Source organism: Pleurodeles waltl, chromosome 11 (genome assembly GCF_031143425.1).
Source record: "Pleurodeles waltl isolate 20211129_DDA chromosome 11, aPleWal1.hap1.20221129, whole genome shotgun sequence".
Taxonomy (NCBI): domain Eukaryota; kingdom Metazoa; phylum Chordata; class Amphibia; order Caudata; family Salamandridae; genus Pleurodeles; species Pleurodeles waltl.
Window position 1 is genome coordinate 988,124,589 of NC_090450.1, and position 24,598 is coordinate 988,149,186.

At 51.1% G+C, this 24,598-nt stretch overlaps 1 protein-coding gene across 2 annotated transcripts in view; it reads right to left on the reverse strand.

Annotated features, from left to right (window-relative positions):
- Positions 1 to 24,598, reverse strand: part of SEPTIN5 (septin 5) — a 256,211-nt gene that overhangs the window by 42,574 nt on the left and 189,039 nt on the right. For both annotated transcript variants that reach the window (XM_069215311.1, XM_069215312.1), the window contains 2 exons: positions 14,876 to 14,972; positions 2,658 to 2,744 (listed from right to left, as the gene is read on the reverse strand). In XM_069215311.1, coding sequence (XP_069071412.1) covers positions 2,658 to 2,744; positions 14,876 to 14,972 — 184 coding nt within the window. The remainder of the gene's footprint in view (positions 1 to 2,657; positions 2,745 to 14,875; positions 14,973 to 24,598) is intronic.

Here is a 24,598-nt window from a genome sequence, read left to right on the forward strand (position 1 = left end):
GACAGGTTTGAAAAGCGGCTTCTGTTGGTGGCACAATCTTTTCTGAGGCCCACAAGTAGCATTTAATTAACAGGCCCTGGGTATATGTTACACCACTGTACAAGTCGACTTACAGGTACATTAAATAAGCCAAACTAGTGTAAGCCAATTATGCCAATTTGTAGGGGAGAGCACATGCAATTTAGCACTGAGTAAAAGTGGTAAAGTGTGCAGAGTCCTAAAGCCAACAAAAAGAGGGTCAGAAAAATAGGAGGTGAAAAGAAAATGTTTGGGGTTAACCCTGCAGAAAGGGCCATTTTCAACACCCATCTAATCCTTGTTGCTAGATTAGATGCCCGACTGACTTCAGCGGTCTCAGCAGAGACCTCTGGAAAACACACACCGCAGATTTTTGGCAACCAGTGGGCAGGACGCAGATGCTCAAAGCAGATGCAATTCATTGACTGAGGGACCTATACCAAATCCCCATAGTGTTCCTCCCATGACAGGTCATCTGTTGTTTCAATGCAGTTTAAGCAAGTAAACCAAATCCTTAAGCTGAGTGTAAACAACAGAGACAAAAACAAGTTCACTTCCAAACACAGGGACTTTTGTAAAAGCCTTTCAGTAAGGATGCTCAGTGAAAGAATGACACACTGGTCACTTGCAGAACTGCAGGAGGAGAATGACGTCAATCAGGTAAACCAGGAAGGATTCTGGGAATCTCAGAGCTGTCATAAGGTCTGAGTACGGATATCATCTCTGCTGGTGCCCCCAGGATCCAGGCCACCTTTTCACAGATTGTTCTGTGTTCGACCTCCAAAGGGCAGAAGTGCACAAAGATACTTGAGCGATGCTAAGCTGAAACCTTAGTCATCAGGAAGTGACAGAGAGGGTAAGACCTGATGGCGAGTGTGCTGAATTAGGCCACCCAGGCTGTGCTGAAGAGAACATCTCAAGGGCCTCTCCCAGTGACAGAGGCGCTTGGGACTATCCATAATGAAACAAAAGGTAAGGTCAGAGACCGCTTGTCAGGGTAGCTCCTGAAAATGCCACCTCCTCACAGACCCTTTGACTTTGAATTAGTGGTCCAGGCCCCTCGGCTCACTCTAAGGCAGAGGCAGGCTGACTCCTATGGAAACTGTCAGACCTCAGCAGTTGGGCACCTCTGAGGTCGAGTTGGGACAACTAGTTCCGGGCGGCCATGTGCCAGGAAAGGTCAGAGACAGGGTGCCGGGTAAAAGTAACCAACGTCAAACTCAGTCAACCAACTCAAAAGGCCGGCCTATCAATGCTTCTTGTCATCGTCTGTCTTCAGTGCCAATTCTTTCAGACCAGGCAGGATGCTTGCAGACTTGACCCTTGCTCCTGACCCACCACTCCAGCTTTGTCATTTGTAAAGTTGTGGACTCTAGGCCCACATACTAAAGGAATGATGACACACATTGCATATATGGTTACTAAACTGGCCTAGGACACGTGCGCCTGGCCTCTTTTACTAGCAGGGTCACCTGACTGGTAACACCTGTGTTGGATGGGTGTGGGTTGGGTGTAAACACTGTACCTGGGAAGGGGCTGCTGCATGAAATGTCCAGGAGGATACTACACCCAGTGCTTAATTTGAGCCTGTGGTGTTTGGTCTCAGCACTACCACTTAATTCTCAACACCGGCACTAATGACAGTCCACCACATGGTGGCACTGGTGGTCTAAGTTTTGAAATAAGCAGAACAATGGGCCAGATGTAGCAAACGTTTTGCGACTCGCAAACGGCAAAATTTGCCGTTTGCGAGTCGCAAAACGCGTATCCCAATGCAGAAATGCATTTTGCGAGTCGTTACCGACTCGCAAAATGCATTTCAGACTCGCAAATAGGAAGGGGTGTTCCCTTCCTATTTGCGAGTTGCATTGGGATGCAATACCATTTGCGACCGCATATGCGGTCGCAAATGGCATCGCAGTTACCATCCACTTCAAGTGGATGATAACCCAATCGCAAATTGGAAGGGGTCCCCATGGGACCCCTTCCAGTTTGTGACTGGACCCCAAAATATTTTTTCAGGGCAGGGAGTGGTCCAAGGGACCACTCCCTGCCCTGAAAAAAAACCGAAACTAAAGGTTTCGTTTTTTTTTAAGTGCAGCTCGTTTTCCTGTAAGGAAAACGGGCTACACTTAAAAAAAAAAGAAACTGCTTTATTTAAAAGCAGGTCGCTAACATGGAGGTCTGCTGACGCAATACTCGCAATGGGGCCGCAATTTGCGACCCACCTCATGAATATTCATGAGGTGGGTCATTGCGACCCCATTGCGAGTTGCAGTCGGTGTCTGAGACACCGTACTGCATAGCAATTTGCGACTTGCAAATTGCGAGTCGCAGGGACTCGCAATTTGCAAGTCGCAAATTGCTAACTTGCTACATCTGGCCCAATATTCTTTAGTAATTCAGTACACATTAACAATGAATAATACCTGCTGCCCTTGCCATTCTCATAGCTTTGGGTGGCCTGAAATAGCCTGAATCATCACACTTGTAGGAATGTGATGGTCAGTAGTTGTGTTGGTACTGTCATTGGCAGCGCTGGCAAGGGCAATAGGTGGCACAGGCTGTAGTGGTTTCCTGAAAAGGGCCTTGGCACTTACATTTTTACAAATTAAGCAATGACTACACCATTCACTTACCTTCTGCGTTAAGAAGTTTCCGGTCTTTGTACAGGTCGGTCAGGAACAGGCTGTTCACCAAAGTCGATTTTCCCAGACCGGATTCTCCTACAGAAACCAACAATTTAGAGACAAAAATCAGAAAAGTTTGGGACTAGACCAATCGGCGTCATAACAGGCTTGTTGGTGAGGTTTTCAAGAAGACCGTTAGTATGGGCCAAGGGTGTCTTAGCTCTTTCCCTGGGAACGCTGGGAACTGGCACCAGGAACCCCACTGCCAGATACCTTTAAAAATCAAAAATACTTCCAGTGGTGCCTTGCCTCTTAGGAGCAAAACTTCAATGAAGCAGCAAATTATTACTGTGTCTACCAGAAAACTGTGCAGCCCCCACAAAACACTGGGTGCCAGATTTATTAACCCTTTACATCACTCAAGGCAACACTGGGCAAGGCAAAGGCTTATTTGGGATTTACAAACCACGCAAGGCCTGATTTGTGCCGCCTTGCAGGTCTCTGTAAAGAAATGTTACGCATTGTAGCAACTTGCGTTGTGTTGCATTACGTTTTTAGTGGTAGGCGTTCCATGGGTGAGGAATGGACGTTCCCATGCATCCATCCATAGATTTCACGCATTTCCAGATTTACTAAGGTTTGTAAAGATGGAATTGTGTTAAATTGGTACACCTGACACAGAGAGGCATAACAAGGAGAAACATGTTTGTTTCCCCTTGTTACTTCCTCTTTCTATGTGTGACGCATTCTGCAGCACCCTCAGAAGAGGGAAATATCTCTCTGGATCCTTTTTGTTCAGGAAGGTATCTCTTCCTGCACAAAAACAACCTCCTCAGGGGGTCTGCGACTACTTACAAAATTAAATACTATTTGTGAGAAAGTAGCCTCTTTCTAGCCTTGTTACCCCCACTTTTGGCCTGTTTGTGAGTGTATGTCAGGGTGTTTTCACTGTCTCACTGGGATCCTGCCAGTCAGGGCCCAGTGCTCATAGTGAAAACCCTATGTTTTCAGTATGTTTGTTATGTATCACTGGGACCCTGCTAGCCAGGACCCCAGTGCTCATAAGTTTGTGACCTATATGTATGTGTTCCCTGTGTGGTGCCTAACTGTCTCACTGAGGCTCTGCTAACCAGAACCTCAGTGGTTATGCTCTCTCTGTACAAATTGTCACTAACAGGCTAGTGACCAATTTCACCAATTTACATTGGCATACTGGAACACCCTTATAATTCCCTAGTATATGGTACTGAGGTACCCAGGGTATTGGGGTTCCAGGAGATCCCTATGGGCTGCAGCATTTCTTTTGCTACCCATAGGGAGCTCTGACAATTCTTACACAGGCCTGCCACTGCAGCCTGAGTGAAATAACGTCCACGTTATTTCACAGCCATTTACCACTGCACTTAAGTAACTTATAAGTCACCTATATGTCTAACCTTTACCTGGTAAAGGTTAGGTGCAAAGTTACTTAGTGTGTGGGCACCCTAGCACTAGCCAAGGTGCCCCCACATTGTTCAGGGCAAATCCCCCGGACTTTGTGAGTGCGGGGACACCATTACACGCGTGCACTACACATAGGTCAATACCTATGTGTAGCTTCACAATGGTAACTCCGAATATGGCCATGTAACATGTCTATGATCATGGAATTGCCCCCTCTATGCCATCCTGGCATAGTTGGCACAATCCCATGATCACACGGGTCTGTAGCTCTGACCCTGGTACTGCCAAACTGCCTTTCCCGGGGTTTCACTGCAGCTGCTGCTGCTGCCAACCCCTCAGACAGGTTTCTGCCCTCCTGGGGTCCAGCCAGGCTTGGCCCAGGATGGCAGAACAAAGGACTTCCTCAGAGAGAGGGTGTTACACTCTCTCCCTTTGGAAAAAGGTGTCAGGGCTGGGGAGGAGTAGCCTCCCCCAGCCTCTGGAAATGCTTTCATGGGCACAGATGGTGCCCATTTCTGCATAAGCCAGTCTACACCGGTTCAGGGACCCCTCAGCCCTGCTCTGGCGCGAAACTGGACTAAGGAAAGGGGAGTGACCACTCCCATGACCTGCACCTCCCCTGGGAGGTGCCCAGAGCTCCTCCAGTGTGCTCCAGACCTCTGCCATATTGGAAACAGAGGTGCTGCTGGCACACCGGACTGCTCTGAGTGGCCAGGGCCAGCAGGTGACGTCAGAGACTCCTTCTGATAGGCTCCTTCAGGTGTTGCTAGCCTATCTTCTCTCCTAAGTCGCCAAACCCTCTTTTCTGGCTATTTAGGGTCTCTGCTTTGGGGATTTCCTTAGATAACGAATGCAAGAGCTCATCAGAGTTCCTCTGCATCTCTCTCTTCACCTTCTGCCAAGGAATCGACTGCTGACTGCGCTGGAAGCCTGCAAAACTGCAACAAAGTAGCTAAGACGACTACTGCAACTCTGTAACGCTGATCCTGCCGCCTTCTCAACTGTTTTCCTGGTGGTGCATGCTGTGGGGGTAGTCTGCCTCCTCTCTGCACTAGAAGCTCCGAAGAAATCTCCCGTGGGTCGACGGAATCTTCCCCCTGCTACCGCAGGCACCAAAGAACTGCATCACCGGTCCCCTGGGTCTCCTCTCAGCACGACGAGCGAGGTCCCTTGAATCCAGCAACTCTGTCCAAGTGACTCCCACAGTCCAGTGACTCTTCAGTCCAAGTTTGGTGGAGGTAAGTCCTTGCCTCCCCACGCCAGACTGCATTGCTGAGAACCGCGTCTTTTGCAACTACTCCGGCCTCTGTGCACTTCCGGCAGAAATCCTTTGTGCACAGCCAAGCCTGGGTCCACGGCACTCTAACATGCATTGCACGACTTTCTAAGTTGTCCTCCGGCGGCGTGGGACTCCTTTGTGCAACTTCGGGTGAGCACCATTTCACTCCTCTTTGTAGTGCCTGTTCTGGCACTTCTGCAGGTGCTGCCTGCTTCTGAGAGGGCTCCTTGTCTTGCTCGACGCTCCCTCTGTCCCCAGACGCAATTGGCGACATCCTGGTCCCTCCTGGGCCACAGCAGCATCCAAAAACCCTAACCACATGATTTGCAGCTAGCAAGGCTTGTTGGCGGTCTTTCAGCGGGAAAATACTTCTGCACAACTCTCCATGACGTGGGAAATCCATCCTCCAAAGGGGAAGTCTCTAGCCCTTGTCGTTCCTGCAGAAACCTCAGCTTCTTCTGTCCAGCAGAAGCTTCTTTGCACCCACAGCTGGCATTTCCTGGGCATCTGCCCATCTCCGACTTGCTTGTGACTTTTGGACTTGGTCCCCTTGTTCCACAGGTACCCTCGACTGGAAATCCATTGTTGTTGCATTGCTGGTTTGTGTCTTTCCTGCAGAATTCCCCTATCACGACTTCTTTGTCCTTTGGGGAACTTTAGTGCACTTTGCACTCACTTTTCAGGGTCTTGGGGTGGGCTATTTTTCTAACCCTCACTGTTTTCTTACAGTCCCAGCGACCCTCTACAAGGTCACATAGGTTTGGGGTCCATTCGTGGTTCGCATTCCACTTTTGGAGTATATGGTTTGTGTTGCCCCTATCCCTATGTGTCCCCATTGCATCCTATTGTAACTATACATTATTTGCACTGTTTTCTAATACTATACTGCATATTTTTGGTATCGTGTACATATATCTTGTGTATATTTGCTACCCTCATACTGAGGGTACTCACTGAGATACTTTTGGCATATTGTCATAAAAATAAAGTACCTTTATTTTTAGTATATCTGTGTATTGTGTTTTCTTATGATATTGTGCATATGACATTTGTGGTACTGTAGGAGCTTCACTCGTCTCCTAGTTCAGCTTAAGCTGCTCTGCTAAGCTACCATTATCTATCAGCCTAAGCTGCTAGATACCCTATACACTAATAAGGGATAACTGGGCCTGGTGCAAGGTGTAAGTACCCCTTGGTACTCACTACAAGCCAGTCCAGCCTCCTACATTGGTTGTGCAGCGGTGGGATAAGTCCTTTGCAACTACTTACCACATTTGTCATTGTACTTTTCATAAGAGAAAAATATACAAAACAAGTTCAGTGTATGTACACCTAGCCAAAAAGTTTTGCATTTCCTCTTTTCACTCTTTTCTAAGTGCTGAAAAGTACCTCTAAACTTTCTAAAAAGTTCTTTAAAAGTTTTTAACGTTTTTTTTCTTCTGTCTTTTCAAAAGTTCTGAAAAACTTTTTTCTCACTTTTTCTGTCACTTAAACACTGTCTAAAATGTCTGGCACAAGCCAAACTGTTGATCTGTCCAAACTTGCTTATGATAACCTTAGCTGGAAAGAAGCAAGGAGTCTTTGCATAGATAGAGGTTTAAGTGTAAGGAAGAATCCTTCTAGAGAACTGTTAGTGAATATGCTTGTTGAACAGGATAAGGCCACAGCTGGCACTCCTGTTGAAAAGTTAGCTGATGGTTCCCACTCTGACTCTGGGGCACCCCTAGCTAAAGAAGTGGGAGGGAAACTTCCAAGCCTGCCCCCTAGCAGACAGCCTAGCATAGTTGGTACTGATGTAGATTCACACCATACTGATAGTGTAGTCTCACATCATAGCAAGAGTATTTCTTCTCACCACAGTAGAAGTGATGTATCTGTTAACCAAGCTGTTAGGATACCTTCTGTAAGGGACAGGTCTCCTTCTGTTCATTCTCACCATACTTCTGTTTCAAGGCATGTCCCTCCCACTCACCCTGATGACAGATTGTTAGAAAGGGAGCTCAATAGATTGAGAGTGGAACAAACCAGACTGAAGCTCAAGAAGCAACAGCTGGATTTGGATAGACAGTCCTTAGAAGTAGAGAAAGAAAGAAAGAAATTGGGTTTAGAAACCCATGGTGGTAGCAGCAGTATTCCCAATAGTCATCCTGCAAAAGAGCATGATTCTAGGAATCTGTCCAAGATAGTTCCCCCTTATAAGGAGGGGGATGACATTAACAAGTGGTTTGCTGCACTTGAGAGGGCCTGTGTTGTACAGGATGTCCCTCAAAGGCAGTGGGCTGCTATCCTATGGCTATCATTTAGTGGAAAGGGTAGGGATAGGCTCCTTACTGTGAAAGAAAGTGAAGCCAATGATTTCAAAGTTCTTAAGAATGCACTCCTGGGTGGTTATGGCTTAACCACTGAACAGTACAGGATGAAGTTCAGAGAGACCAAAAAGGAGTCTTCACAAGACTGGGTTGATTTTGTTGACCATTCAGTGAAGGCCTTGGAGGGGTGGTTACATGGCAGTAAAGTTACTGATTATGAAAGCCTGTATAACTTGATCGTGAGAGAGCATATTCTTAATAATTGTGTGTCTGATTTGTTGCACCAGTACCTGGTGGACTCTGATCTGACCTCTCCCCAACAATTGGGAAAGAAGGCAGACAAATGGGTCAGAACAAGGGTGAACAGAAACGTTCATACAGGGGGTGACAAAGATGGCAATAAGAAGAAAGATGGTGACAAATCTCAAGATAAGCATGGGGATAAGGGTAAAGCCAAAGATCCCACTTCTAATCTTAAACACTCTTCAGGGGGTGTGGATAAAACAAATTCTTCCTCTTCTTCTCAACCTACACAAGTTAAAAAGCCTTGGTGCTTTGTGTGTAAAAACAGAGGCCATAGGCCAGGGGATAAGTCCTGTCCAGGTAAACCCCCTGAGCCTACCACCACTAATACATCAAGCTCTAGTGCCCCTAGCAGTAGTGGTACTAGTGGTGGGACTGCTGGCAACAGTCAAGTTAAGGGTGTAGTTGGGTTCACTTATGGGTCCATAGTAGAAACTGGGGTAGTCAGTCCCAAGACAGTTTCTGTCACACCTAGTGGCATTGGCCTTGCCACACTGGCTGCTTGTCCCCTTACAATGGATAAGTACAGGCAGACAGTTTCAATAAATGGTGTTGAGGCCTTGGCCTACAGGGACACAGGTGCCAGTATCACTTTGGTGACTGAAAACCTAGTGGCTCCTGAACAACACATCATTGGACAACAGTATAAGATTATTGATGTCCATAACTCCACTAAGTTTCTTCCCTTAGCTATAATTCAGTTTAGTTGGGGTGGAGTTACTGGCCCTAAGCAGGTGGTAGTATCACCTAGCTTACCTGTAGATTGTCTCTTAGGTAATGACCTAGAGGCCTCAGGTTGGGCTGATGTAGAGTTTCATGCCCATGCAGCCATGCTGGGCATCCCAGAGGAATTGTTCCCTCTCATTTCTACTGAAATGAAAAAGCAAAGGAGAGAAGGCCTGAAAACTCAGGATCCCTCTCCAACAACAGGTAAAAAGGGTATCACAGTATCCCCTAACCACCCTGCCAATCAGGATATCATTCCTGTGGTGGGAGACACCTCTCCTGGGGTGGCACCTGTTCCAAGGGAATCATCAGCTGGCAAAGCTGTACTCCCTGAGGTAGAAGTACCTCTCTGTGGGATAACTAACATTGGTGAGAAAAAGAGCACCATTTTAGTTAACATGGAGCATCCCTCCAACCCTCCCAGAGAAACTTTAGTACAGAAACTCTGCACTGCCTCACAACACTTAGGACAGCATCCCTGCCCTAGTGAGGAGCTCATTGGACAGCATTCCTGCCCTGCTCCAACTCAAGAGAAATAGCATCCCTGTTCTCTCTTCCAGCCATATGGACAAAGTTTTTGCCCAGCTATGGCTTTATTGAGACAGCATCCAAGTCTGGCATTTCCATCACTACAAATAGGTTCAGTGGACAATTCCCACTGCTCTAAACTAAAACTTACTGATAGAAACTCTGAAAATACATCTTCACATTGTTGCTTAGCTAAAAAACTTCAAACAGGGTGGTTTACATCCCCACAGGGAAGTAACCATATCGTGGATGATAAAGGGAGTAACCAGTCTATTACAGAGCTACTCTCTACTTATCACCACTTAGACAATAAAGTCTCAACTGGCCAAGGTTAGCCTTATTGTCCTTCGTTTGGGGGGGGTTGTGTGAGAAAGTAGCCTCTTTCTAGCCTTGTTACCCCCACTTTTGGCCTGTTTGTGAGTGTATGTCAGGGTGTTTTCACTGTCTCACTGGGATCCTGCCAGTCAGGGCCCAGTGCTCATAGTGAAAACCCTATGTTTTCAGTATGTTTGTTATGTATCACTGGGACCCTGCTAGCCAGGACCCCAGTGCTCATAAGTTTGTGACCTATATGTATGTGTTCCCTGTGTGGTGCCTAACTGTCTCACTAAGGCTCTGCTAACCAGAACCTCAGTGGTTATGCTCTCTCTCTACAAATTATCACTAACAGGCTAGTGACCAATTTCACCAATTTACATTGCCATACTGGAACACCCTTATAATTCCCTAGTATATGGTACTGAGGTACCCAGGGTATTGGGGTTCCAGGAGATCCCTATGGGCTGCAGCATTTCTTTTGCCACCCATAGGGAGCTCTGACAATTCTTTCACAGGCCTGCCACTGCAGCCTGAGTGAAATAACGTCCACGTTATTTCACAGCCATTTACCACTGCACTTAAGTAACTTATAAGTCACCTATGTGTCTAACCTTTACCTGGTAAAGGTTAGGTGCAAAGTTACTTAGTGTGTGGGCACCCTGGCACTAGCCAAGGTGCCCTCACATTGTTCAGGGCAAATCCCCCGGACTTTGTGAGTGCGGGGACACCATTACACGCGTGCACTACACATAGGTCAATACCTATGTGTAGCTTCACAATGGTAACTCCGAATATGGCCATGTAACATGTCTATGATCATGGAATTGCCCCCTCTATGCCATCCTGGCATAGTTGGCACAATCCCATGATCCCACGGGTCTGTAGCTCAGATCCTGGTACTGCCAAACTGCCTTTCCCGGGGTTTCACTGCAGCTGCTGCTGCTGCCAACCCTTCAGACAGGTTTCTGCCCTCCTGGGGTCCAGCCAGGCTTGGCCCAGGATGGCAGAACAAAGGACTTCCTCAGAGAGAGGGTGTTACACCCTCTCCCTTTGGAAAAAGGTGTCAGGGCTGGGGAGGAGTAGCCTCCCCCAGCCTCTGGAAATGCTTTCATGGGCACAGATGGTGCCCATTTCTGCATAAGCCAGTCTACACCGGTTCAGGGACCCCTCAGCCCTGCTCTGGCGCGAAACTGGACAAAGGAAAGGGGAGTGACCACTCCCATGACCTGCACCTCCCCTGGGAGGTGCCCAGAGCTCCTCCAGTGTGCTCCAGACCTCTGCCATCTTGGAAACAGAAGTGCTGCTGGCACACCGGACTGCTCTGAGTGGCCAGGGCCAGCAGGTGACGTCAGAGACTCCTTCTGATAGGCTCCTTCAGGTGTTGCTAGCCTATCTTCTCTCCTAAGTAGCCAAACCCTCTTTTCTGGCTATTTAGGGTCTCTGCTTTGGGGATTTCCTTAGATAACGAATGCAAGAGCTCATCAGAGTTCCTCTGCATCTCTCTCTTCACCTTCTGCCAAGGAATCGACTGCTGACCGCGCTGGAAGCCTGCAAAACTGCAACAAAGTAGCTAAGACGACTACTGCAACTCTGTAACGCTGATCCTGCCGCCTTCTCGACTGTTTTCCTGGTGGTGCATGCTGTGGGGGTAGTCTGCCTCCTCTCTGCACTAGAAGCTCCGAAGAAATCTCCTGTGGGTCGACGGAATCTTCCCCCTGCTACCGCAGGCACCAAAGAACTGCATCACTGGTCCCCTGGGTCTCCTCTCAGCACGACGAGCGAGGTCCCTTGAATCCAGCAACTCTGTCCAAGTGACTCCCACAGTCCAGTGACTCTTCAGTCCAAGTTTGGTGGAGGTAAGTCCTTGCCTCCCCACGCCAGACTGCATTGCTGGGAATCGCGTCTTTTGCAGCTACTCCGGCCTCTGTGCACTTCCAGCGGAAATCCTTTGTGCACAGCCAAGCCTGGGTCCATGCCACTCTAACCTGCATTGCACGACTTTCTAAGTTGTCCTCCGGCGGCGTGGGACTCCTTTGTGCAACTTCGGGTGAGCACTGTTTCACTCCTCTTCGTAGTGCCTGTTCCGGCACTTCTGCAGGTGCTGCCTGCTTCTGAGAGGGCTCCTTGTCTTGCTCCACGCCCTCTCTGTCCCCAGACGCAATTGGCGACATCCTGGTCCCTCCTGGGCCACAGCAGCATCCAAAAACCCTAACCGCACGATTTGCAGCTAGCAAGGCTTGTTGGCAGTCTTTTGGCGGGAAAACACTTCTGTACAACTCTCCACAGCGTGGGGGATCCATCCTCCAAAGGGGAAGTCTCTAGCCCTTGTCGTTCCTGCAGAATCCTCAGCTTCTACTGTCCAGTAGCAGCTTCTTTGCACCCACAGCTGGCATTTCCTGGGCATCTGCCCATCTCCGACTTGCTTGTGACTTTTGGACTTGGTCCCCTTGTTCCACAGGTACCCTCGACTGGAAATCCATCGTTGTTGCATTGCTGGTTTGTGTCTTTCCTGCAGAATTCCCCTATCACGACTTCTTTGTCCTTTGGGGAACTTTAGTGCACTTTGCACTCACTTTTCAGGGTCTTGGGGTGGGCTATTTTTCTAACCCTTACTATTTTCTTACAGTCCCAGCGACCCTCTACAAGGTCACATAGGTTTGGGGTCCATTCGTGGTTCGCATTCCACTTTTGGAGTATATGGTTTGTGTTGCCCCTATCCCTATGTGTCCCCATTGCATCCTATTGTAACTATACATTGTTTGCACTGTTTTCTAATACTATACTGCATATTTTTGGTATTGTGTACATATATCTTGTGTATATTTGCTATTCTCATACTGAGGGTACACTCTGAGATACTTTGGCATATTGTCATAAAAATAAAGTACCTTTATTTTTAGTATATCTGTGTATTGTGTTTTCTTATGATATTGTGCAAGTGACACTTGTGGTACTGTAGTAGCTTCACACGTCTCCTAGTTCAGCCTAAGCTGCTCTGCTAAGCTACCATTATCTATCAGCCTATGCTGCTAGACACCCTATACACTAATAAGGGATACCTGGGCCTGGTGCAAGGTGGAAGTACCCCTTGGTACTCACTACAAGCCAGTCCAGCCTCCTACACTATTAACAGATTAGGTCCTCATCTTTCAGTATTGACTTAGTGGGGAATCCAATACCGATTCATTGGGGGTCCCCGGGCTCCAGTAATAATAAAGTGGGGGTCCACAGAAGTGGAAAGGTTGGGAACCACTGCTTAGGGAAAGTTTATAAATTTTGCGTAACATGAAATTAACAATTTTTGCAAATCTGGCAAGCAGAGACTTTAAACTCCTCTGCATAGGACATAGGGCCTTCTGTGCTGGTCAACCTCTGCCCCCTCAATTCACACTGTCCCCCACTGTACTTCAAGGCCAAGACTGAAATCCGAGACCACTGGAGATCCAGAGGGGGGCCTGCCAGCACCTCTATGTGGCGAGACGTGGCCTCGTGTAACTGCTCCCCCTGGCACAGTGACCTGTTCGGTTTCAGTGCCTTGTTTACTTTCTCTGATGTAATGTACCTTTGTTGCAGCTCAGTCAATACGAGACATCACATGACCAGCTAATCGTACCACGAGACTGCTTCTGGCGTACCTCACCGAGAGCACAGCTTACTAGGAGGTGGGCGACTGCTCTGAGCTGTGTATCCTCGCAGACTGCACAGAGACGTCTGACCACGACTGGTGAGACCTCCCTGTGGCTTCACAACTAAAGTATCCTATAAAGAGACATCTTACTAGGAGGCGGGAGACTGCTCTGAGCTGTGTATCCTCGCAGCTAATGTGACGGCACAGAGACGTCTGACCACGATTGGTGAGACTGCCCTGTGGCTTCACGACTAAAGTATCCTATAAAGAGACATCTTACTAGGAGGTAGGAGACTGCTCTGAGCAGTGCATCTCGCACCTAATGTGACGGCACAGAGACGTCTGGCCACGATTGGTGAGACTCCCTGTGGCTTCACAACTAAAGTATCCTATAAAGAGACATCTTACTAGGAGGTAAGAGACTGCTCTGAGCTGTGTATCCTCGCAGCTAATGTGACGGCACAGAGACGTTTTACCACGACTGGTGAGACTGCCCTGTGGCTTCACAACTAAAGTATCCTATAAAGAGACATCTTACTAGGAGGTGGCAGACTGCTCTGAGCTGTGTATCCTCGCATCTAATGTGACGGCACAGAAACGTCTGACCACGACTGGTGAGACTACCCTGTGGCTTCACAACTAAAGTATCCTATAAAGAGACATCTTACTAGGAGGTAGGAGAGTGCTCTGAGCAGTGCATCTCGCTCCTAATGTGACGGCACAGAGAAGTCTGACCACGATTGGTGAGACTGCCCTGTGGCTTCACAACTAAAGTATCCTGTAAAGAGACATCTTACTAGTAGGTAGGAGACTGCTCTGAGCTGTGTTTCCTCGCAGACGGCACAGAGACGTCTGACCACGATTGGTGAGACTGTCCTGTGGCTTCACGACTAAATTAGAGGTTGTGGGACCGCCCTGGGCTGTCATAACTAAAGAATCCTATAAAGAGACAGCTTACTAGGTGCTGTTAGACTGCTCTGTGTTGTTCACACCTGACCATGACTGCTGAGACCGCCCTGTGATGTCAAAACGAGAGTATCCTTTAAAGAGACATCTTACAAGGACCTAGGGGGCCACTTACCCGGACAACCTCCAACCAGGACCAACATGGTCCCCTTAGGCAGTGGTTAATTTGTAAATAAAAGAGTGCCGGTGCTGATGCTCTGCTTTGAAACATTCGTCAGGTGCAGTTAAATATGCGCACATGAAATACCAAGGCTGCTTAGTCCTAAATCTCCCTGATCCCTCTTTAATACACTGTCAGACACCCCCTTGCACTTGAACTCACTCCTGCGGGTTTCTGCTGTCTCATTAGTGACACCTTTTCCGTCTTCATGCAGAAAAATAAGTGCAGGTCCCCAAAAATAAGTGTCGGTGCCCACACCAGCTCAAATTAAGCACCGCCCTTAGGAGGGACATTTGCAAGACTGTCTATTCTGCCCCTCTGACATTTCCCCTGTAAGCTGCAGGCCTGAGGGGGGGCTCGACTGCCATGACCCGACCGTTCCCACAAGGACCCGTTCTAGCTCCAGCCTCCTGCAGTGTGGATCGGGGGTGAACCGGGGCCCGCTCAGGAGCACGCGCTGTTCATGCCACCAAATCAGAAATACCTTCTAAAGGATGCTGAACACCCACACTGACACAGGTTAGCCCCAATGTCCTCAATTACATTATGTAAAAAGAGACATCTTACCAGCCACCATAAGAGTGAAATCAAATCCCTTTTTCACGGACTTCCGGTGCACCTGGTTGGGTAAGGTAGCGAATCCCACGTACTGCTTTTCCAGGTCCTGAGGAGAGAGGAGGGAGACACAGTCACTGGTCAGTGAGCACCACAAACTATTGCATCATTTCTCCTTACTGCCAGGGATAAAAAAAAACACATGAGACATCTCTAAAGGCGCAACAAGGCCTCTTCCCATCACCCAACCCCACTGCCCATGGGAACATTCAGCAACCTCCTTTCAGGACATGGCTGATTCTTCAGAGGCACAGTCCCTTAAGAAGCATCTCTCCACATTAGAAAGGGAGCTCTGCGCTGGTGAGGAATGGTCAGTTTATCAGGGTGCACCCCCAACTCCCCCCACACTCCCAGAACAAGAGGAACGTAACAATAAAACCTGGTTCCCTCTTGATGAAGCCCACATTCTGCTAAGCATCTTCGCAACAAAAAAATAAAACATGATTCAACCGATTCTGCTAAGAAAATCTCAGTAAGATTGTTTCGGCTACTGCAGAACAAAAGCTCAGCCTTCACCAGGACATTGAAAACAGGAATTTATTTTTCCCAGTTTTATCTCACAACAAGGGCTTTTGACATTATTGCAATATATTATAGAAATTACATAGACTCAGCAGTTTTACTAGTTTTCCAACATTTCTCAGAATGCCCGCACAAACAGTGAATTATCCACAACAAGATCTGAAATGCATCTGCTGAAAAATTGTTATTTTATTGCTCTCTGGTAATTATGCGAGTTTTTGGCAAAATTACACTAAATTAGGCTTAACTATATGAAATACAAATGTATCACTTAAAAATATATTCATGGCCACTGGAATTATGCAGCAGGGGATCACCGAATAATGTGTCAAGGTTGACTAAATTATCCGGCAAGAAAAGGCAAATTATGCGGCATAAAGTGGCACATTTGTGTTAGCGTTACTTCATTATTTTATCATTTATACGCATAGTAATACCATCTGGGTAAGTGCACCTCATTACCATCAGTTTAAAAACCAAATGCAGAAATAAGTGACTGAAAGATGCCCAATTAACCTTTGCAAAGAGACTTCCATTGCGTTTTAGTAACTTTTGATCTGTTTGAGCTAGAAACAATTTTATTTTGTTAAAATCTGCAGATCATGCATTAGATTATAGATTTGGTGGCGAGTGTGGAAAATCCATATTTATGCAGAAAAAGCCACAACCACAGAATCACATTATTCCAGTGGCGCTGTCTATATTTTAGCGTGAAGTGCATCTTTTTATTAATTTTTGGCACAAGAACACATTTTGCACTAAAAAATAGCACAAGAAAACGAAAGTACTGTGAACAACAGACACTTAAGTTCTGTTGTTCCCATGCATATCATGTAACTGTTTTCCTCTAATGCTACATTCACCGTAAACGTTAACACAAATGACATTTAATTACAGAAAATGATGTAATATCGGGAATTTCACATAACAGGCGTAACTCCATATTCTTGAAATTGTGTGAATTACGCCGGTGTAATAATCGCTCCTCTCTTTTCGCCTTCCTCTTCTGTAATTATTTTCCTGACGTATTTAAGTGCCTGAACCATGTCCCCCTGCTCCTGTTTTTTCATATCACTGAGGTGTATTTAAATGTCTCCCCTTCTCTTCTTCTCCCTCCTTGCTGCATTGGCATTTCGAAGGAATTTAAATGTTACGATGACTGCGCAGCTTGGGCACTCGAGGCCTCTCCATGTTACGCTGACTGCAGAGTCCAACCTTGGGACCGTGCCCTGTTCCACTGACTGAACAGTATAGCGCCCCCTGTCAATCTCCTTTCACTACAACTACAGAGCTTGGCCTCTCTGTTCTCACCTTAATACATCCACTGGAAAGCCTGGCCTCTCAGGGCCTCCCCGTTACTCTGCCTACAGAGCTTGGCCTCTTTCTGTTGCACTGACTGAAGAGCCTGGCCTCCCTGGGGCTTGAACTGTTATGCTGACTTCGTAGATGGCCTCTCTGGGCCTTGTCATCTTACACTGACTGCAGAACCCGGCCTGTCTGGGCCACGCCGTCTGACACTGACTGTAGAACCTGGCCTCTCTGGACCTCACCGTCTGACACTGACTGCAGAACCTGGCCTCTCTGGGCCTCACCGTCTGACACTGACTGCAGAACTTGGCCTCTCTGGGCCTCGCCGTCTGACACTTACTGCAGAACCTGGCCTCTCTGGGCCTTGCCGTCTGACACTGACTGCAGAACCTGGCCTCTCTGGGCCTTGCCATCCTACACTGACTGCAGAATCTGGCCTCTGGGCCTTGCCGTCTTACACTGACTGCAGAACCTGGTCTCTCTGGGCCTTGCCGTCTTACACTAACTGCAGAACCTGGCCTGTCTGTACCTTGCCGTCAGACACTGACTGCAGAACCTGGCCTCTATGGGCCTAGCCGTCTGACACTGACTGCAGAACCTGGCCTCTCTGGGCCTTGCCGTCTGACACTGACTGCAGAGCCTGGCATGTCTGGGCCTAGCCATCTGACACTGACTGCAGAACCTGGCCTCTCTGGGCCTTGCCGTCTGACACTGACTGCAGAGCCTGGCATGTCTGGGCCTTGCCGTCTGACACTGACTGCAGAGTCTGGCATGTCTGGGCCTTGCCGTCTGACACTGACTGCAGAGCCTGGCATATCTGGGCCTTGCCGTCTGACACTTACTGCAGAACCTGGCCTCTCTGGGCCTAGCCGTCTGGCACTGACTGCAGAGCCTGGCATGTCTGGGCCTTGCCGTCTGACACTGACTGCAGAACCTGGCCTCTATGGGCCTAGCCGCCTGACACTGACTGCAGAGCCTGGCCTCTCTGTGCCTTGCCGTCTGACACTGACTGCAGAGCCTGGCATGTCTGGGCCTTGCCGTCTGACACTGACTGCAGAGCCTGGCATGTCTGGACCTTGCCGTCTGACACTGACTGCAGAACCTGGCCTCTCTGGGCCTTGCCCTTGCCATCTAACACTGACTGCAGAGCCTGGCATGTCTGGGCCTTGCCGTCTGACACTGACTGCAGAACCTGGCCTCTCTGGGCCTTGCCGTCTGACACTGACTGCAGAGCCTGGCATGTCTGGACCTTGCCGTCTGACACTGACTGCAGAACCTGGCCTCTCTGGGCCTTGCCCTTGCCATCTAACACTGACTGCAGAGCCTGGCATGTCTGGGCCTTGCCGTCTGACACTGACTGCAGAACCTGGCCTCTCTGGGCCTTGCCGTCTTACACTGACTGCAGAACCTGGCCTCTCTGGGCCTTGCCGTCTTACACTGACTGCAGAAACTCGCCTCTCTGGGCGTTGTCGTCTGACACTTACTGCAGAACCTGGCCTCTCAGGGCCTCCCGTTACTCTGCCTACAGAGCTTGGCCTCTTTCTGTTGCACTTACTGAAGAGCCTGGCCTCTCTGGGGCTTGAACTGTTATGCTGACTTCTGAGATGGCCTCTCTGGGCCTTGCCATCTGACACTGACTGCAGAACCTGGCCTGTCTGTGCCCTGCCATCTTACACTGACTGCAGAACCTGGCCTGTCTGTGCCTTGCCATCTTACACTGACTGCAGAACCTGGCCTGTCTGGGCCTTGCCATCTTAAACTGACTGCAGAACCTGGCCTATCTGGGCCTTGCCATCTTACACTGACTGCAGAACCTGGCCTCTCTGGGCCTAGCCGTCTGACACTGACTGCAGAGCCCGGCCTCTCTGGGCCCCTCCCTGTTGCACTGACTGCAGAACCTGGCCTCTCTGGGCCTTGCCGTCTGACACTGACTGCACAACCTGGCCTCTCTGGGCCTCGCCGTCTGACACTGACTGCAGAGCCTGGCCTCTCTGGGCCTTGCCGTCTGACACTGACTACAGAACCTGGCCTCTCTGGACCTTGCCGTCTTACACTGACTGCAGAACCTGGCCTCTCTGGGCCTTGCCATCTGACACTGACTGCAGAACCTGGCCTCTCTGGTCCTCGCCGTCTTACACTGACTGCAGAAGCTGGCCTCTATCGGCTTTGCCGTCTTACACTGACTGCAGAACCTGGCCTCTGGGCCTAGCCGTTTTACACTGACTGCAGAACCTGGCCTCTGGGCCTTGCCGTCTGACACTGACTGCAGAGCCTGGCATGTCTGGGCCTTGCCGTCTGACACTGACTGCAGAACCTGGCCTCTCTGGGCCTTGCCGTCTGACACTGACTGCAGAACCTGGCCTCGCTGGGCCTTGCCGTCTGACACTGACTGCAGAAAGTGGCCTCGCTGGGCCTTGCCGTCTGACACTGACTGCGGAACCTGGCCTGTCTGAGCCTTGCCGTCTTACACTGACTGCAGAACCTGGACTATCTGGGCCCTGCCGTCTTACACTAACTTCAGAACCTGGCCTGTCTGGGCCTTGCCGTCTTACTCTAACTGCAGAACCTGGCCTGTCTGGGCCTTGCCGTCTTACACTGACTACAGAACCTGGCCTCTCTGGCGCTTGCCATCCTACACTGACTGCAGAAAGTGGCCTCGCTGGGCCTTGCCGTCTGACACTTACTGCAGAACCTGGCCTCTATGGGCATTGCCGTCTGACACTGACTGCAGAACCTGGCCTCTCTGGGCCTTGCCATCTGACACTGACTGCAGAATCTGGCCTCTCTGGGCCTTGCCGTCTTACACTGACTGCAGAAACTGGCCTCTCAGGGCCTCCCCCATTACTCTGCCTACAGAGCTTGGCCTCTTTCTGTTGCACTGACTGAAGAGCCTGGCCTCTCTGGGGCTTGAACTGTTATCCTGATTTCTGCGATGGCCTCTCTGGGTCTTGCCATCTGACACTGACTGCAGAACCTGGCCTCTCTGGACCTCACCGTCTGACACTGACTGCAGAACCTGGCCTCTCTGGGCCTCACCGTCTGACACTGACTGCAGAACTTGGCCTCTCTGGGCCTCGCCGTCTGACACTTACTGCAGAACCTGGCCTCTCTGGGCCTTGCCGTCTGACACTGACTGCAGAACCTGGCCTCTCTGGGCCTTGCCATCCTACACTGACTGCAGAATCTGGCCTCTGGGCCTTGCCGTCTTACACTGACTGCAGAACCTGGTCTCTCTGGGCCTTGCCGTCTTACACTAACTGCAGAACTTGGCCTGTCTGTACCTTGCCGTCAGACACTGACTGCAGAACCTGGCCTCTATGGGCCTAGCCGTCTGACACTGACTGCAGAACCTGGCCTCTCTGGGCCTTGCCGTCTGACACTGACTGCAGAGCCTGGCATGTCTGGGCCTAGCCGTCTGACACTGACTGCAGAACCTGGCCTCTCTGGGCCTTGCCGTCTGACACTGACTGCAGAGCCTGGCATGTCTGGGCCTTGCCGTCTGACACTGACTGCAGAGTCTGGCATGTCTGGGCCTTGCCGTCTGACACTGACTGCAGAGCCTGGCATATCTGGGCCTTGCCGTCTGACACTTACTGCAGAACCTGGCCTCTCTGGGCTTAGCCGTCTGGCACTGACTGCAGAGCCTGGCATGTCTGGGCCTTGCCGTCTGACACTGACTGCAGAACCTGGCCTCTATGGGCCTAGCCGCCTGACACTGACTGCAGAGCCTGGCCTCTCTGTGCCTTGCCGTCTGACACTGACTGCAGAGCCTGGCCTCTCTGGGCCTTGCCGTCTGACACTGACTGCAGAGCCTGGCATGTCTGGACCTTGCTGTCTGACACTGACTGCAGAACCTGGCCTCTCTGGGCCTTGCCCTTGCCATCTAACACTGACTGCAGAGCCTGGCATGTCTGGGCCTTGCCGTCTGACACTGACTGCAGAACCTGGCCTCTCTGGGCCTTGCCGTCTGACACTGACTGCAGAGCCTGGCATGTCTGGACCTTGCCGTCTGACACTGACTGCAGAACCTGGCCTCTCTGGGCCTTGCCCTTGCCATCTAACACTGACTGCAGAGCCTGGCATGTCTGGGCCTTGCCGTCTGACACTGACTGCAGAACCTGGCCTCTCTGGGCCTTGCCGTCTTACACTGACTGCAGAACCTGGCCTCTCTGGGCCTTGCCGTCTTACACGGACTGCAGAAACTCGCCTCTCTGGGCGTTGTCGTCTGACACTTACTGCAGAACCTGGCCTCTCAGGGCCTCCCGTTACTCTGCCTACAGAGCTTGGCCTCTTTCTGTTGCACTTACTGAAGAGCCTGGCCTCTCTGGGGCTTGAACTGTTATGCTGACTTCTGAGATGGCCTCTCTGGGCCTTGCCATCTGACACTGACTGCAGAACCTGGCCTGTCTGTGCCCTGCCATCTTACACTGACTGCAGAACCTGGCCTGTCTGTGCCTTGCCATCTTACACTGACTGCAGAACCTGGCCTGTCTGGGCCTTGCCATCTTAAACTGACTGCAGAACCTGGCCTATCTGGGCCTTGCCATCTTACACTGACTGCAGAACCTGGCCTCTCTGGGCCTAGCCGTCTGACACTGACTGCAGAGCCCGGCCTCTCTGGGCCCCTCCCTGTTGCACTGACTGCAGAACCTGGCCTCTCTGGGCCTTGCCGTCTGACACTGACTGCACAACCTGGCCTCTCTGGGCCTCGCCGTCTGACACTGACTGCAGAGCCTGGCCTCTCTGGGCCTTGCCGTCTGACACTGACTACAGAACCTGGCCTCTCTGGACCTTGCCGTCTTACACTGACTGCAGAACCTGGCCTCTCTGGGCCTTGCCATCTGACACTGACTGCAGAACCTGGCCTCTCTGGTCCTCGCCGTCTTACACTGACTGCAGAAGCTGGCCTCTATCGGCTTTGCCGTCTTACACTGACTGCAGAACCTGGCCTCTGGGCCTAGCCGTTTTACACTGACTGCAGAACCTGGCCTCTGGGCCTTGCCGTCTGACACTGACTGCAGAGCCTGGCATGTCTGGGCCTTGCCGTCTGACACTGACTGCAGAACCTGGCCTCTCTGGGCCTTGCCGTCTGACACTGACTGCAGAACCTGGCCTCGCTGGGCCTTGCCGTCTGACACTGACTGCAGAAAGTGGCCTCGCTGGGCCTTGCCGTCTGACACTGACTGCAGAACGTGGCCTCGCTGGGCCTTGCCGTCTGACACTGACTGCAGAACCTGGCCTGTCTGAGCCTTGCCGTCTTACACTGACTGCAGAACCTGGACTATCTGGGCCCTGCCGTCTTACACTAACTTCAGAACCTGGCCTGTCTGGGCCTTGCCGTCTTACTCTAACTGCAGAACCTGGCCTGTCTGGGCCTTGCCGTCTTACACTGACTACAGAACCTGGCCTCTCTGGCGCTTGCCATCCTACACTGACTGCAGAAAGTGGCCTCGCTGGGCCTTGCCGTCTGACACTTACTGCAGAACCTGGCCTCTATGGGCATTGCCGTCTGACACTGACTGCAGAACCTGGCCTCTCTGGGCCTTGCCATCTGACACTGACTGCAGAATCTGGCCTCTCTGGGCCTTGCCGTCTTACACTGACTGCAGAAACTGGCCTCTCAGGGCCTCCCCCATTACTCTGCCTACAGAGCTTGGCCTCTTTCTGTTGCACTGACTGAAGAGCCTGGCCTCTCTGGGGCTTGAACTGTTATCCTGATTTCTGCGATGGCCTCTCTGGGTCTTGCCATCTGACACTGACTGCAGAACCTGGCCTCTCTGGACCTCACCGTCTGACACTGACTGCAGAACCTGGCCTCTCTGGGCCTCACCGTCTGACACTGACTGCAGAACTTGGCCTCTCTGGGCCTCGCCGTCTGACACTTACTGCAGAACCTGGCCTCTCTGGGCCTTGCCGTCTGACACTGACTGCAGAACCTGGCCTCTCTGGGCCTTGCCATCCTACACTGACTGCAGAATCTGGCCTCTGGGCCTTGCCGTCTTACACTGACTGCAGAACCTGGTCTCTCTGGGCCTTGCCGTCTTACACTAACTGCAGAACCTGGCCTGTCTGTACCTTGCCGTCAGACACTGACTGCAGAACCTGGCCTCTATGGGCCTAGCCGTCTGACACTGACTGCAGAACCTGGCCTCTCTGGGCCTTGCCGTCTGACACTGACTGCAGAGCCTGGCATGTCTGGGCCTAGCCGTCTGACACTGACTGCAGAACCTGGCCTCTCTGGGCCTTGCCGTCTGACACTGACTGCAGAGCCTGGCATGTCTGGGCCTTGCCGTCTGACACTGACTGCAGAGTCTGGCATGTCTGGGCCTTGCCGTCTGACACTGACTGCAGAGCCTGGCATATCTGGGCCTTGCCGTCTGACACTTACTGCAGAACCTGGCCTCTCTGGGCCTAGCCGTCTGGCACTGACTGCAGAGCCTGGCATGTCTGGGCCTTGCCGTCTGACACTGACTGCAGAACCTGGCCTCTATGGGCCTAGCCGCCTGACACTGACTGCAGAGCCTGGCCTCTCTGTGCCTTGCCGTCTGACACTGACTGCAGAGCCTGGCCTCTCTGGGCCTTGCCGTCTGACACTGACTGCAGAGCCTGGCATGTCTGGACCTTGCTGTCTGACACTGACTGCAGAACCTGGCCTCTCTGGGCCTTGCCCTTGCCATCTAACACAGACTGCAGAGCCTGGCATGTCTGGGCCTTGCCTTCTGACACTGACTGCAGAACCTGGCCTCTCTGGGCCTTGCCGTCTGACACTGACTGCAGAGCCTGGCATGTCTGGACCTTGCCGTCTGACACTGACTGCAGAACCTGGCCTCTCTGGGCCTTGCCCTTGCCATCTAACACTGACTGCAGAGCCTGGCATGTCTGGGCCTTGCCGTCTGACACTGACTGCAGAACCTGGCCTCTCTGGGCCTTGCCGTCTTACACTGACTGCAGAACCTGGCCTCTCTGGGCCTTGCCGTCTTACACTGACTGCAGAAACTCGCCTCTCTGGGCGTTGTCGTCTGACACTTACTGCAGAACCTGGCCTCTCAGGGCCTCCCGTTACTCTGCCTACAGAGCTTGGCCTCTTTCTGTTGCACTTACTGAAGAGCCTGGCCTCTCTGGGGCTTGAACTGTTATGCTGACTTCTGAGATGGCCTCTCTGGGCCTTGCCATCTGACACTGACTGCAGAACCTGGCCTGTCTGTGCCCTGCCATCTTACACTGACTGCAGAACCTGGCCTGTCTGTGCCTTGCCATCTTACACTGACTGCAGAACCTGGCCTGTCTGGGCCTTGCCATCTTAAACTGACTGCAGAACCTGGCCTATCTGGGCCTTGCCATCTTACACTGACTGCAGAACCTGGCCTCTCTGGGCCTAGCCGTCTGACACTGACTGCAGAGCCCGGCCTCTCTGGGCCCCTCCCTGTTGCACTGACTGCAGAACCTGGCCTCTCTGGGCCTTGCCGTCTGACACTGACTGCACAACCTGGCCTCTCTGGGCCTCGCCGTCTGACACTGACTGCAGAGCCTAGCCTCTCTGGGCCTTGCCGTCTGACACTGACTACAGAACCTGGCCTCTCTGGACCTTGCCGTCTTACACTGACTGCAGAACCTGGCCTCTCTGGGCCTTGCCATCTGACACTGACTGCAGAACCTGGCCTCTCTGGTCCTCGCCGTCTTACACTGACTGCAGAAGCTGGCCTCTATCGGCTTTGCCGTCTTACACTGACTGCAGAACCTGGCCTCTGGGCCTAGCCGTTTTACACTGACTGCAGAACCTGGCCTCTGGGCCTTGCCGTCTGACACTGACTGCAGAGCCTGGCATGTCTGGGCCTTGCCGTCTGA